The sequence below is a fragment of the Musa acuminata genome, chromosome BXJ3-3 (assembly GCF_036884655.1).
Source record: "Musa acuminata AAA Group cultivar baxijiao chromosome BXJ3-3, Cavendish_Baxijiao_AAA, whole genome shotgun sequence".
Taxonomy (NCBI): Eukaryota; Viridiplantae; Streptophyta; class Magnoliopsida; order Zingiberales; family Musaceae; genus Musa; species Musa acuminata.
This window is the reverse complement of record NC_088351.1, coordinates 33,306,905-33,323,000: the sequence shown is the minus strand read 5'-3', so window position 1 is coordinate 33,323,000 and position 16,096 is coordinate 33,306,905. Positions and strand designations below refer to the sequence as shown.

At 35.6% G+C, this 16,096-nt stretch overlaps 1 protein-coding gene across 1 annotated transcript; it reads right to left on the bottom strand.

The window, feature by feature from the left end:
- Nucleotides 1-432: 432 nt before the first annotated feature.
- On the bottom strand, nt 433-5,940 carry LOC103979113 (filament-like plant protein). The gene is made up of 5 exons (XM_009395151.3): nt 5,774-5,940; nt 5,293-5,464; nt 4,146-4,344; nt 1,105-3,011; nt 433-924 (listed from the first exon to the last, which is right to left on the bottom strand). The coding sequence occupies exons 2-5, from the start codon at nt 5,395-5,397 to the stop codon at nt 679-681; spliced, it is 2,457 nt and encodes an 818-aa protein (XP_009393426.2). The 5' UTR covers nt 5,398-5,464; nt 5,774-5,940; the 3' UTR covers nt 433-678.
- Nucleotides 5,941-16,096: the final 10,156 nt, after the last annotated feature.

Here is a 16,096-nt window from a genome sequence, read left to right as displayed (position 1 = left end):
ATCACGGCGTACACTTGAATTCCCGCCGAGCTGGCCAGTAAACGGACGGCCTGCCCTTGACCTTGCACCAATCTTAAAGATTTGAGTGGGTTCGATATTAAGGTCTCCCACCTTGGAAGTGTTTATACCACACATGCTACCTATTTATATCATATAATTTATTTTGCTTTTCCTCTTATCTTTATTTGTATCAAATATATATCTCATGAGTTTTTATACCTTTCTTCACAAAAAAAAAGGGCGATGAAACTCATGAAAGCTGAATAATTCATTAACCATTACAACGTCTCGTATTTTTATTTCATCAATTTACTATAAATTTGATTGAACTTAAGGAGTTGCTGAGTATTGAATCGCGGAAAGGACAAATGAGTTTCTTCGGTGGTAATTAACATCATTAGTTCAATTCAGAATCATGCAAAACAACAGTAGTGGCATTATAATCTTCATACAATTTCCTCTATTTGCTGCTTAACAAAGATACTGTATAACAGTGACACGAGTTGTTCAAGTTCACTAGGCAACTTCTATAGCATACATGATTGACACATACAGCACAAGAATTTTTTTTTTTTTTTTTTGCACTTACTCTATAATGTACACTTTACTTCGATTCTATGAGACTAAGTCTCTACTTGGGCATGAAAATTCTGGATGTCCAGCTGAGGAGCTTGATGACTATGGGGGATCACTTTTTTTACAATTGCACAGAGTTGAAGAGATTTCCAAGTTTTCTGGAGAAAAGCGAGGACTTGGCATCTGAGATTCGCCTCTGAAAGCCATTAGATCTCCATTTAACTCTGGTTTTGCTGTTTCAAGCATGAAATTGTCAAAATTTGCTAATATTTTTAACTGTTGGTTAAGAGAGAGTATCGTTTTTTGGCACGCCACAAGCTTCCCAGCAGCCAGCTCCATCTCTTTCTCCTGTGAACAAATCAAGAATGTTCATCAAACAATCAAGAAGTAAGAGCAATTTTTATGCTTTAACAATGCACAGTTTGCGGTGAAAAAAATCTCCAGGTAATAATTATGTGAAGTCTGGGCATCTAGGCATTCATTTCAAGCAAAAAAGGAGAAAATTAAAATAAATGCAACTATGGGTACCTGTCGAATCAGCAACACTCTGTTTGAGCTTGCAGATAAATGGAATTCAGCTGCTTTCTGCTTGCTAGAAAGTTCATGCTCCAAGCTATGACACTTTGCAGAAAAGTCTGCGGATATTGCCCTCTCCTCTTCAATTTGTTTTCCTAATGTGGCCAACTTCTCCTGGAGGCTCCCATTTTCTACATGTGCCAACTCAAGTTGCACCAACAATTCCTTTCTCTTTGCCTCTGTGGCCTCTATATTTGCCGCAATTGCTGAGGACAATGCTCTCTCTTCCTCAAGTTTCCCTTCCAGTATATTAACCTTCTCCTGTAAATTTCCTACTTCCAAATGTTCAGCAGTAAGTTGACACTCCAGTTCGATTTTTTGTGCATCGATAGCTTCCATATTTTGACATTTGGATAAAAGTTCTGTTGAAAATGCCTTTTCCCCCTCCAGCTTCCTTTCAAATGAATTAACCTTCTCATGTAGCTTGTGAAGTTCCAAATTTGCTGACTCAAGCTGACACTCTAATTCTTCTTTCTTTCGCTTCAGCGCATCCATCTTCCAACACCTAGATGCCAGTTCTGTGGACAAAGTTTTCTCTTCTCCAAGTTTTTCTTCTAGCAAACTAATTTTGCCCTTAAACTCTGCAATTTGACCATATGCTGATTCAAGCTCCAGTTCCTTCTTGTTCCTCTTAGCTTCTGTTGCTTCCATATCTTGGCACCTTAATTTCAATTTAGAAGACAACTTCTTCTCTTCCTCAAATTTCCTATCTAATAAGTTCACTCTCTCATGCAACTTTCCACTTTCTACATGTGCTGATTCAAGCTGAAATCCCAGTCTAGTTTTCTTTCCCTCTGCTGCTTCTACTTCTATCTCAAGAACATGCTTTTCCTCATTAACCAATTTGAGCTGCCTTTGCAACTCAACCAACTGACCTTCAGCTGCTGCCAGCTGATCACATGTATTCTTCAGCTGATTGTTCATTACAGTAAAAGACTTTTCCATTTCAACTTTCTCAGAATTCATCTTTTCAATCATCTCTTCTAACTCAGCAATATGCAGACGGATAGTCTGAACTTCTTTTCTTGAAGACCTGTTTCTGCTCACACTATGTTCCAAATCAGCATCACGCTCAATGTTATCACTTACATGGTCACCCTCAGGCAAGGCAACAAGTCTTTCCATCTCAAGGAAGTCATCCATTAGGTCAATTTCTACAGAATTGGTGAGATTTCTCACATTAGCCTTTTCCTTTCTGAATTGATCGAGGTCCATGATCAGAGCTGATGCCCATGAATCTGAACAACTTTGTTCAATATCCAGATTTAACAACTGTTTCCCTGCACCTGACTGGCTATCAGTGACAGACTCAACATAATGAGAGTAAGAAATGAGACTGTGCTCATTAGCTAACAATGACTTATGTGCTGCAGCTTGCAACCTACGACACTCAGATTCAAGCTTAGTCACTTTCTTTATGCTGCTCAAATGTTGCTTACTAGCTGTTTCTGCTGTTCTAGTGCTGAACTCCAATTCTGATGCTCTGATTTGGAGATCCTGAGCAAGTGTAGCAATTTCAGCTTTAAGAGAAAAATTTTCTTCCTTGAGAGCTTTAATTGTTGAGTGAAGCTCATGGTCAAAGGAGGTGGTGATCTCTGCTTTAACTTGCAGTTGGGCTTGTAGCTCATTAAGCCGTATCTCAAGATCAGTTTTTTCAGATTCCCAATCATTGGTTTTCTTGATGATAGCATCATGGACTTTCTGCTCTTGCTCTTCTCTTGTTAGCCGGAGCTGCCTGATACATTCCTTCAGGGCAGCGTCAAGATGAACAACCCTATCTTCAAGGGATGAGTTCTTTTCTGATGAATCTTTAAGCTGCTTCTTCAGAAACAGCACTTTCTTTTCTGCATTTTCCCACACTGGCAAGAAAGTCATAGAATTTCACCATGTAAGCAACAAACCGATGACATGAAATAAACCAATAAACATTCTATCTAGTTCTCATGCAGCAAACAACTCTACATGCCTGGTATTCCTATCTAACTATTTTTCCACAATAAATGTGTACCTTGTTTTGGTGTACCCACAGCAGCATAGCTTTTAGAAAATTACCAGATATGTGTTCTTGATAATTTGAAAGTAACTTTGAGGTGCCTTTAAGCTAATGAACATGTAAAACATAACAATGAACATAATGCAAGTTGTAAAGTTTACAGGTGATCGTGCAGAGAAGAAAACAAAGAAGTTAATTTCATTTTATCACATTCAAATGCATTCTGTAGATAATTTATCTATCTATTGGTGAAACATATCCACTTAGGTCTAGTTTCTACAGTTAATATCGTGTTCTTTTCCAAATCATTTTCTTCAAGTTGTGCCACATTCTGTTATCATATCCATATTCATGTATAAAAGAATTTTGAATTGTAATCTACTCACCACCAGATACAATAATGGCATCGAAGCAAACACTTAAGTAATTCAAAATTTTACTGTTCAAAGTAGACACTGGTAATTGGATTTTAGTGACTATATAGTTATGTAGAGCAAAAATAAAATAGCAAAAGATTAGCGTAATGATGTAAGTGTGCTATACAGAGGCTACAATTTAGCAGTCGTTTCTTTTGTATCACATGCGGAATATTTAAGTACTGAAAAATCCACTAGATCGGCATAAATGGTGTTCAATCATGTAGCAAACCTGGGTAGAGTTCTCATCAAGAACCATACTAATCTTGAAGGTAATTATTATCACCAAAGCAATTAAACCACTCAACATCCACTTTAGCATAAGAAACCATGGTTTTGGCATTCATTTAGACTGTGTATGTGATGTGCATTCAACAGTTCAAAACCAAGGTAAAAAACACATAATTTTAGTTGGATTGAGCCTAAAAAATAATCTCTGTTGAGATGGGCAATTACTTCCTGAGAGCTCAATCCTGCTTGAAGCTTAGCCTTCAAACATGTGGAGCATGTTTGCGTTGATGCATCAAAATATCATGTATTTGCTTCTGTCAAAAAAAAGAAAAGAAAAGGTGTTTGGATGTTACCCAAAAGAGCTTCTTCTGCAAGTTTCACATGCTGCTTCACCAAATCTTCTTTAGCACTAATGTTCAGAAGAGCAGCTGATAGTTTCTCATTCAAATTTTTTATTGTTTCATTGACCTCATGACTAACATCCTTTGATGAAACCTCTGGTGACTGAGCATGGTTCGGAGAAGAGTTAATTGAAGAAGTCCTCAGTGCCTCCTAGTAAATGATAAATGAATTCAGTTATTCAGACAAGGTGTTAATAATTCTTGAAAAATGCTCATACAGAGAGCAATTTCAACCTCCTGAAATAGTGGGCCAGAAGGAAACCTTTCTTAAGCAGCAACAGGAGATGACTATAAATTAAAACGATGGAATGCATCTCATTTATGGCTTGATCAAAGTCACTTAATTGACCACATCATTCCTGAGTTAGATATCTTCCACTCCTAACATACTTGAAAACTTAGATTACATTCTAAGAATACAGGTTTTACAGTTATCCAAGTCCAAAAATTTGCAGGTAAATGAATTATCATGGAATATACAACTTAGTCATGGAAATTTATTATTTAGTCTAGAAAAATAAACTTTCATATAATTATCACCATATGAAGACAGCAAATCATCATCGTTAAGGAGAGAAAACTCATAAACAGAAAGAAGAAAAGTAATGAAAAATCTTTAGAGCATATAGTGGCAGGGGAATACTAAAGAAGGTTGCTTGTTTGTTGGAAAATTTGACCATGAACATAGAGAACACAAAAAATATAAGGATGCTTTCTGAGCATTAAAACAAAACGACAAGCAGCTTTGTCAACAGGCAGAAAAATCCATCTAAGAATGACATCATGATGGAGAAAAGAAAGAAGTTTACAAACACTGTTTTTATGGATCATCTCAGCCAATGTGCAAAATTTCTTTCCTGAAGGTAATCAAAGAAAAGGAGTAAAGAGTCTGGTTGATGCTAACCACTGGAAGTAGATGACACAAGAATCCAACGGGGTGATACATCTGGTCTTTTCTCCAAAAAAAAAAAAAAAGTACTTTGATGCATGCTTCCCTCATGTTTTCCTAATCTGAAGCTCTTCCAACGTGCCCACAAATATTATCTTACGCGCATATGAAAGATTTGTACTCAACTAGCGGACAAGGTGAGAAACAAACCGGTTCACCAGAGTGCTTCTCGGAAGAAACGGACCCCGAGCTCTCGGTCTCACCAGGGCTCTTGTCTGAAGACTTCCGCCTCCAGAGCCAACTCCGGCGGTCCATCTGGCAACCTCAAGCCTCCAGTTTACCTCGCAGATCATCACCACCAAGCTCCCAAGCGATTAAACGCCTTCAAACAAGCCGAATTGCCAAAAGCAAAGAAACAATGATCAGAAAACTAAAAAGGGAGCAATCGAGGGCCCAAAATCTCACCTTGGGAAGACCGGATGAGGTAAAAGATCAAAATAACAAAAAAAAAGGGGAAGCATCGAAACAGAGAGACAAAGTAAGAGTTCATCGGGTAGTCAGCTAGCAGCCAGACTGGTGGAAGGCATTTCGACCTCAAGATTGCATTTTTCCTATAGCAATCGATTGATCCAATGATCTAACGTGCACATTACGAACTATAAAGGTAGTAAAAAGAAAGGCGTTCTTTTACCTGGATGAGAGAAGACAAGGTGGGGGGAAGGGAGGCGGAGATCGAATTGAAGTACGTCGCTGGGGTGGCGATTCAAAGGGTGCGTTTCCTTCTTGGAGGAAGTGGGCGAACGCTGGTTGCTGGTCTCCGAGGACAGGAGTCGGCAGAATTCCCGCGCAGAGGTATTATGGGAGATTGATCTTTGTGCTTCCGATGAAGAAACCATCACTTAAATAACTCCCTCAAAATGTATTGGAAACTATTGAACACAGCAATCTCTCACTAACTTTCCACAATTCAATTAATTTTTATTGTAAAAGAAAGGCATAATTAAACATTTACACTTCCAAATTTGGTAATTTTTGTATATTACTCTAAATTTAATTTTGGCTAGCATATTTTTCATTTGATAAATTTATTGAAGAATGTCAACTAGTCTAATCAATAAGGATTTTAATTATTCATTTCATACCAAGTCTTCAATTCCATCTTCACCAATTATTTTTACAACAAAATAAAAACACTCTAAATTATTTTATTTTTCTTGAAAATTTATCATTATTATAGAAAATCTATGGGTATATTAAATATTCTTCACTTTCATGCTTCTTTTAAAAAATGAAATTATTATTAATTGCCATTATAAATGACTAAAGTAAGTATTCTTGATAAATTTTAGTGGCTTTTTTTTTTGGAGAATCATAATATTTGAAGTGATATATATGTTATATTAATATTTATAATAATAATTAAATATATAGATATTATAGTTTGAAGAGCTAATATTTGAAGGACTCCTAAAAAGATTTTATTAGAGGACATAAAAAAATTAAATACTCTTAAGTTTACTAAAGAAGTGACTGTTTATATAATTTAATAACAATAAAAAATCTATATAGTTGACACCAAATAAATAAAATATTATGATTTTGTAATTATTATATATATAAGTTCCTTCTTAAAGTTCACACTTTTTCTCATGTTGATAAATTATTCCTCTCTTTTATCATATATCTATCATATACTTATTTTGATATTTATTTATATTTTTTATCAAACTATATTGAGCTGATAAAAATCTTAAGCATCGATTGTGATTTTATAATCAATATAAGTCTGAAAAAGATTGATACACAATCTTATTAATTGCCATTATAAATGAAATTATTATTATTTGCCATTATAAATGACTAAAGTAAGTATTCTTGATAAATTTTAGTGGCTTTTTCTTTTGGAGAATCATAATATTTGAAGTGATATATATGTTATATTAATATTTATAATAATAATTAAATATATAGATATTATAGTTTGAAGAGCTAATATTTGAAGGACTCCTAAAAAGATTTTATTAGAGGACATAAAAAAATTAAATACTCTTAAGTTTACTAAAGAAGTGACTGTTTATATAATTTAATAAAAATAAAAAATCTATATAGTTGACACCAAATAAATAAAATATTATGATTTTGTAATTATTATATATATAAGTTCCTTCTTAAAGTTCACACTTTTTCTCATGTTGATAAATTATTCCTCTCTTTTATCATATATCTATCATATACTTATTTTGATATTTATTTATATTTTTTATCAAACTATATTGAGCTGATAAAAATCTTAAGCATCGATTGTGATTTTATAATCAATATAAGTCTGAAAAAGATTGATACACAATCTTATCCTTTAAACACACGAGTTTTAATCATTTGAATTCTAATCAATCATTGGGATGTGGGACCTTAAAAATCATTTCAATTAGATTCTTATAATGTTAAGATATGTTTTTTCTTTTATTTTTGGAAAGAATAATTTATGTCAAATTCAAAGAGACATCTCATGTTCATGTAAACCAAAAAAGAAAAAAAAAACTTTGAAGCTTGAATTAACTAGAAACCCTCAATTTCAAAAAGAGGAAATATTATCAAAAGGAGTGCATCTTATCTTTTGAGTATATAAGTTGATGGTTTTTACAAGCTTAAAATATGTATGTGTAAAAATATTTATTTATTTTAATTCCTTTCTATTATTAAACTTGCAAACTTATCAAGTTGAAGTGTTTTTTTTATAAATCAATATTGCTAAAAGAAAAAAAGTTAAAATATTCCCCAAAGTTTCCTACTTATATGTGAAATTTAATTGACTTGCAGACATGATATGATGTTTAACATTCTTCTTGGCATCACTTATTTAAGCCTTCCTTTCCATACTTAATAGAATATGAACAGAATATGACATGTTCATTTTTTGTTCTCTTTTCCTTTGGAATGTGACATATGCCTAACTTCATATAACTCCAGTGTTTGAAATCCTTTTTTTCCCTCAAACTATATTTATTATTAGAGTAAATATGTATCTCTACAGACTTGTGTCCTTTGGATAACATGGATTTCAACTTTTGAGATGATTAATAAGCTAAAATTTGAGTCATGAAAACATCACACAAGAAAAGTGTTCTCTTTGGGAGAAATGCCATCACAAAAGAATGCAAGTTTGTAATGATATCATCGATAAGGCCATTTACTTTTGGTTGCGTAATATACATCATCAAGTAGAAATGCTAAATGCTAACTCCTCTGATGCTTAATCTTTATGGGTCAATGAGCAAATTGAAACATAAGAAACATTCTCCATTTTGACCTCATTGTTCTTTAGTTTCATGCATGATTGATGCTGAATTAAGATGATAAGAGATAATATCCCAACTATCTACGATCAAATATATGAATTATTCTTACTAATGAGTTGAACGAACCATAATATCCTTAGCCAAATCAAAGATCATTTATTATTTTCAGTGAAACATTCTGAACTAATAACTCATTATTATTGTTATTGTCATTGCTGGTATTGTTTACTGGGCAATTAAATTCAATTAGACAAGTTAAATATTTCCATTCCTCTAAGTACAAAATTATATTTGTATTTAAATGAGTAAAAACTTATAACTCATGTCATTATAGTTGTTAAATACCATGAAGTACAACTGATCATTATGTAATGAGATTGAAGATAAAGTTGCTTTGCACAAGTTACATCTCAAGATATGATGATTAGGACATTTGAACATGTTATGCTTTCAAGATATAATGCAAAAACATTGACATCTTTATCCAACTGTTCATGATAAGCCAACATATTATAATGCTAATGCTCACAGTGGGAGAGAAACCTCTTACTGTGATTTGTGAAGCATAACAAATGCAATGACAAACCACAGCCAACATTTGAACACAATATTATAATATATATTGTAATTAATCTTCATCAGATAATTATTATTTAAATTAATTGAACCCCTAAATGATACTAGTATTTTTAGAAACTCATTATGATTTTAAGAATATTAAGGATAGGTTAGCGGCTTAAATATCTTTAAAACATAAACTAGCTATTAAGTCATGGTTAATCTAAATTATTTTTGGATAAATGTTAATGGTAGGGATGCATGTAAGAAAATTTAATATTAAAAGGGATATATATGTTATATAAAAAATAGTAAGGCCCGATAAATTATCTACGATAAAATGCCTAGAAATCAAGAATTATGTATTTGATCCCAATTGTAAATTTAAATGGTTAAATTATTAGATAAATTTAGTAAAATTATGACCAAGTAAGAGGCAAAAATTAATGAATATTAAGTTATAAAAGGCATGTAGCAATTCTACAAAGTACATATAGCAACTCTATAACAACTTAAAGAAAAATAAAACTCAACCCATGGAGAGGAGAAGAAAAAAAAAACTTAGAAATCAAAGTTATAATCCCTAACAGGTGGATTAAATTGAAAATTAAAGTAGATGATTTTACAATACAAATATTAAAAAAGTCCAAATAAACTTTCTAGGAAAATATAATGCTTAATAATTCTCTGCATTATGGTGGTCATGATTTGCACTTACCTCAAAAGCAAACCCTAATGCTTATCTTAATCCTTCCTCTAACCTCCATTAGTAGTTTTAAGGCCCCAATCTTGACCCTGTTAGACCTTAAAATCCTAATATTAAACATAAATTATTGCCTTATAATTCTTAATGTCGGCCATCACACACAATTCCACCTGATTTTGACTCATGTAGTTATTATTATGGCATACATTTGTATGTTATTAGATCGATCTTAACACTATATTATTATTAATCTGTTAGCTATACCTACAAAATAATTCAGAGGCATAATTTACATAAACAAGTTGTGTACATCCAATTGAAATTCTATTAAAATAGGAGTAACAAATGATTAATTTGTGGTGTCATTTAGTTTGCTTAATGAAAGAAATTATGCAGGAATTGACTAAAAAATCATGATGTTACTAATCTAATCTCAGCTAATAAACCTGTCTCCTAAATCATGGGAAAACCTAATCCTATCAAACTATATAAATTAGAACATCTTAGCACCTCAGTTTGCCTAACCAAGCTTGATTATTTTTGAATTAGCTGCTATCAATGTATATAATGTGGCTGCAAGCTTCAGAGTATGTGTGTGTGTGTGAGAGAGAGAGAGAGAGAGAGAGGATAAGCCAAACAAAGAATCTTAATGATTGGGAATATTTAATCCTTATATGTAACTTATTTTGTGAGATTGTTTGGGCATATGTCTCTCTCAAAACAATTTGACACAATAAAAAGCTGTCCTCCACAAGCTAAGAGGACCATGACAACCCTACTGCCTCTTGGCCTGAAATAGATGTTTTGGTGCCATCTTCTATGATGTATTATGTATAGTCAAAATGCTGTCTTCTATGAGTACCATCTGATTTTAAGCAATCCATGTTGATGTTGCTTACTTTTTTGTCATGCTTCAACAACCTCTGTGATGCAACTTGCATGATATCAACCCTCCTGTTCCTGCACAGCAGCATGTTTGATTGCATCTTATGCACAGTTACTGGTATTTGTTGTTGTGGCATTTTACTTGTTTAACTAAATTATGTGTAACACCTGAAGCTTAGTGTGGATAAAGATTTAAATTGATTTATCATTAGATTTAAATATCTTGAACCAATAGTTCACATCTGAGCCTACTGAACATGATAGTTACTTATTTCATCAAATCAAATATGACATTAAAGTCAACATAAAATTAAGCATAGTAAAAGATTCAAGTAGGAAATGATTAACTATGAAAGGATCCCAAAACATAATTATTGAGTGGAACATATATATTTGATTCTGAGTCATATTCTAACCTAAGGATGTCAAACCATATTATTTGATTTTCAAACTCTTAATAGAGGAAATTATAATATCCCCATGTTTAGTTTCATAATAAAGTGGATAAAAATTTAAATTAATTTATAAAAATATGATAGATATATTATATTAATTTATACTTAAATATTTTGGATCAATAGTCACCTATAATTGTGAGTTACATAAAACAAAGGGAGAATGTTTCATTCTGCATCTTATAATGATGAGTTCACATTGTTCAGAATGTAACAAGAGCTAGAGGAATGGCAGGAGTTCTAGCACTCTTGAGGCCATCTAAACTGGAGTCCTCTGCCCTGGTAGCCTAGACTTCACAAAAAAGTACAGATGAACATATAAAGGTCCTACAGTCACATGAAAGGTCATTACCTTTACATCCTGACAGTGGATATGTAGGCCGCTTGGGTTACAAGGATGCAAGGAATTGAGTGACACAAGAAAGGAGGGTCATTCTTCAGTGTCAATGTGACCTTGAGCAGCAGCCATTATTGCTGTGAATCCCCACATAGCCCAGAAATCATGAGCTGGATGGAGACCAACAGGCTTCCACTTGCATTCCTAAGCTGAATGGTAAAGAAAGATGTCAATGGGAAGCTACATCATCCTTCTTCATGTTTTGGATTAAATGTTTGATCTTATGAGTTGAGTCATGAGGCAAGTCCAAAGCTTTGCAGACCACAGATTGAGATAAAAAGTGTTGAATCTCGTATTTTGATGATGAAACTACTTGATATATGTTTATGATTTAATCTGCGTTTTGAGTGACGCAGGATGCTTCGATCAGGATGAGACAATTAAAGCAGGAAAATCATATTGTGCCGAAGGAACATGTCAGAAGATTGGACGTCGGGCCAGTGGATCGGTCGACGTATCGACAGAAGGCTTCGGGCCGTGGACTCGGGCATCGGGCCAAGAAGAGCGGGTATTGTGCCAAGGATATCGGAGTTGCGGAGTCAACTGGCCGATTGGGCAATAGGCTGCACGAGAGGACGATGCGCCGAAGAATCGGACGAAGCGTCGAGGGACCAATGACATGTCGGACAACTTGGTTAATTGCTTAGGATTAATTGTCTCGATTGAAGTTTTGTTTTAATTGTGCAGGATTAACTATGATAACGATGAAGACATAAAGCGAAACAAAGTGTCGGAGTCAAGCGCGAAGGATTTGTTGCGAGTTCGAGAGTTCGACGGAAGTCCGAAGATTCGTTGGGAGTTCGCGGAGCTCGCCGAGAAAGATCGGAGCTTGCCGAAGAAGCTCGTTGGAACTCGCTAAGAACAAATCGTGAAGTCTAGGAGCTTGCCGGGAGTCCGCAGAATGGTTTCCGAGAGTTCATCGGAAGACCGCCGGAAGTTTGCCGGAAGCTCGCTAGAAGAAGTCTTGACTTGCGGACTTTGTAATAGCTTAGAAAATGTCTTTAAATTCATAGTTAGCACGTTAATTAGGGTTAGGATTAGGTGTTAATCCTATAACCCAAGTAGGGGCCAATTAGGCCCAAGTTCGGACTGGTTTGGACCAAGTTTGGAGCCAAACCAAGTGAGCTGGAATAGTGAAGAGGTGCCACCTCTCCAGCCTGGAGGTTCAACCGCCAGGGCTGTGGGGTTGGGAGGTGCAACCGCCCCAGCCAGGAGGTGCAACCGCCAGGGCTGCGAGGCTGGGAGGTGCAACCGCCCCAGCCGAGAGGTGCAACCGCCCAGAGCTCAGTCTTCGAGCTAGACTGGGCGGTGCAACCTCCTCTGCCAAGAGGTAGCACCGCCAGAGCTCAAGTTTCGAGCTCTGCCAGGCGATGCAACCACCGAGCTCAGTCTTCGAGCTCTGGCAGAGAGGTGCATCAGCCTGAGCTCAGTCTCGAGCTCTGCCAGGTGATGCAATCACCGAGCTCAGTCTTCGAGCTCTGGCAGAGAGGTGGATCAGCCTGAGCTCAGCTTGGAGCTCTGCCAGGTGATGCAACCACCGAGCTCAGTTTCGAGCTCTGCCAGGTGATGCAATCACCAAGCTCAGTCTTCGAGCTCTGCCAGGTGATGCAACCATCGAGCTCAGTCTTCGAGCTCTGGCAGAGAGAAGCAATCGGCAGAGCTCAGTCTTCGAGCTCTGCCAGGCGGTGCCACCTCTCCAGTCGAGAGGTGCAACCGCCTGATCCCAGAATTCTGGGATTTGATCGATTTGATCGTTTTGAGCTCGAATTTTGAATTGGGTTGGGGCCTATAAATACCCCACCCATTCAGCACTGAAAAGACACAGACCTACACCGAAATCTTGATCTTTTCTGTGATTCTAAGAGCTCAAAAGTGTTGTAAATCCTTTAAGTCTCCTCCTTCTGTTCTTCAAGTTTTCAGTTGTAAAGTGAGGAGAGAAAGGTCTGTAAAGGTTGTCTCCTGAGCCTGTCAAAAGGAGAGAAACTGTAAAAGGGCAGTTAGCCTTCGCCCATTGAAGGAAGGCACCTAGTTGACGTCGGCAACCTCGTCGGTGGAGGAAGCCAAAAGTGGAGTAGGTCAAGGCTGACCGAACCACTCTAAATCTCTGGTTTGCGTTTATTTTCGAGCACTTTATCATTACTGCAAACCTCCTCCATTGCTACTGCTCTCTGCGCTTTCACGAACAAGTTCTAAGTGCTGTTCTTTCGAATCTGCATTCAGACGTAAATCGGCTTTCCTCGCTCAATCATCATATTTCAGTTCACGTTTACGTCTTGATTTCAACTGCATACTGCCTTCTGCGAGTATACAAACAAGTTTCAAAGTTTAGACGTAAATCTGCGTCTAGACGTAAAACTGCGTTTAGACGTAAATCTGCGTTTAGACGTAAATCTGAGTTTAAGACGTAAATCTGAGTTTAGACGTAAATCTGCGTTTAGACGTAAATCTGCGTTTAGACGTAAATCTGCGTTTAGACGTAAATCTACGTTTAGACGTAAATCTGAGTTTAGACGTAAATCTGCGTTTAGACGTAAATCTGCGTTTAGACGTAAATCTGCGTTTAGACGTAAAACTGCGTTTAGACGTAAATCTGAGTTTAGACGTAAACTGCGCTTAGACGCAAATCTGCGCTTAGACGCAAACTGCACTTAGATACAAACTGAGAATTTGCTTTTGCATCATAATAGTTTTTGAACGAACGCAGCTTTTGGTTTTTAATCGCTGTAAGATTTCCGCTGCACTAATTCACCCCCCCCCCCTCTTAGTGCTCTCGATCCTAACAAAAAGAATATTCTAAATCACAGATTTACTTGGAAGTAATGACAGATTTAGGATACTACTTCTCAGGTTCTAAGAGAAACTATTTTGCTAGTCAGTTTTACATGTCTTATCCATTTCATTGCCATCTATGAAGGGAAAAGAAGGCTGCTAAATTTATGGTTTCATTCTTCTAGAGATCATTTCTGCTAGAAAAATAGACTGAACAACTGCATGAAAAGTAGCCCAGTCTGCCTCCCATCTCTGATTTGAAGAGAGCATACATAGCAGATCATTGAGGACTGGTCTACACCTTGAAGCCATCTATGATGGTGCTGAGAAATCTCAAAAATAAATAAACCAGTGGATTAATAATGCATATTTATGAGCAAAAAATGGCTCAAGATCTTTTCTGGCAGACAGACAACTTGCTGTTTCCAAGTGGCATCATAGCTCTATTATTTGTACCCTCCCTCATGAATGTGTTTGCAGGTTTTGGGCAAAAAGCTGATAAAAATAGGAAAACATATAAAACTATTCCAATTTGCTTGAACTATTTCATAATATGTAATCCTCCTACCAAGACAAGTCTAAAGTACATTGAATCTGAACAATTCTATTACTTGATGATGGTGTAATTGACTCACTATAAAGGTTGATAATTTGGTTTATTATTCCATACAATTTTTAAGATATCAAGAAGCTTAATTGATAAATGTTTGAATACTAGTTGGACTATATTTTATTAAAATTTAGAGGGTATAAAATTTTACTCAAAGGTCAAATAATAGATGATCGATAGTGAAATGTTGATAAATTCTACATCGATCGATATGGATTATGGATTGCTTCCAAGTGTGGTCTTATCACCAATTGGTCTCACCTTAAGTCATGACGATGAGGACTATGCCATGACATAAAGCTGTAAGACAGTAACAAAGCAATTAACAATGAGGATGGTATTGAGGATAGTCCAATGATAATGAACAATAACAACACTAAAAACGATGAGAATGATGATAATAACGATGATGATAAAAATTAATTAGTGGCAAACAAGGGCAGCATTATTCAATACAACATTGAAGTTGTATTCTCAAAATTATTGAAAGATGATGGTAACAAATTGTACAACAAAATTCGGTTTATTATGAATATTTTGTTAGTAATAGTATATATATATAACGTTGTTAAATGAAAAATGACAATAGACAATGGCCTAAATGGTGTTTAGAAACTTGCACCACAATTTTGTGTGGCAAAAACAATGTGGTGATGATGGTTCCAATGATGTGCAAGTGATCTTAACAAATATAAATTATTTGAAGAGTCAATAATCATCTTAATCAATGAAGTATATGATCAAAGAAACATGTCAATAATCATCTACTTGAAGACAAGAAGCAATCCCTCTCTCTCTCTCTCTCTCTCTCTAAAATTGCACTTACTGAATGATAGATAGTTATGAATGCTAAGTTCATTATATAAGTGGGATCAAACCAAAAGAAAGATTGTTCCATCTGAAGGACAAAGTTTTCTACTCCATGACGGCATAAGTTTCTCATTGGCTGAAATTTTGAACCGTCAATTTCTCGCTCGACGAGTTTGCACAAACTCTTTCTTGTGGCCCGACGACAGCTCGACTTGGATATTAGATAATCCATCCACTAAATAGCTGACCAATAAGATATTGAATGGTTCCAAAATCTAAGCATGGAAGATTCCGCAAACCTGATTCGGAACCTTGGTAATGACCCCCCAAACCCAGGATTCGAACCTCTTCAACTTTTCTCCTGTCCTTGCTCGGGTAGTCTTCTTGTATATACTATATATATACACACACACACATTCGTATCTCTTCCTTCAATTCTCGAGAAGAGAAAGAAGAAGAAGAGAACCGTTCTTTGTTCTTCTTCTTCTTCTTCTTCTCTTTGCTGCAACTACTGCAGCAGTGGAG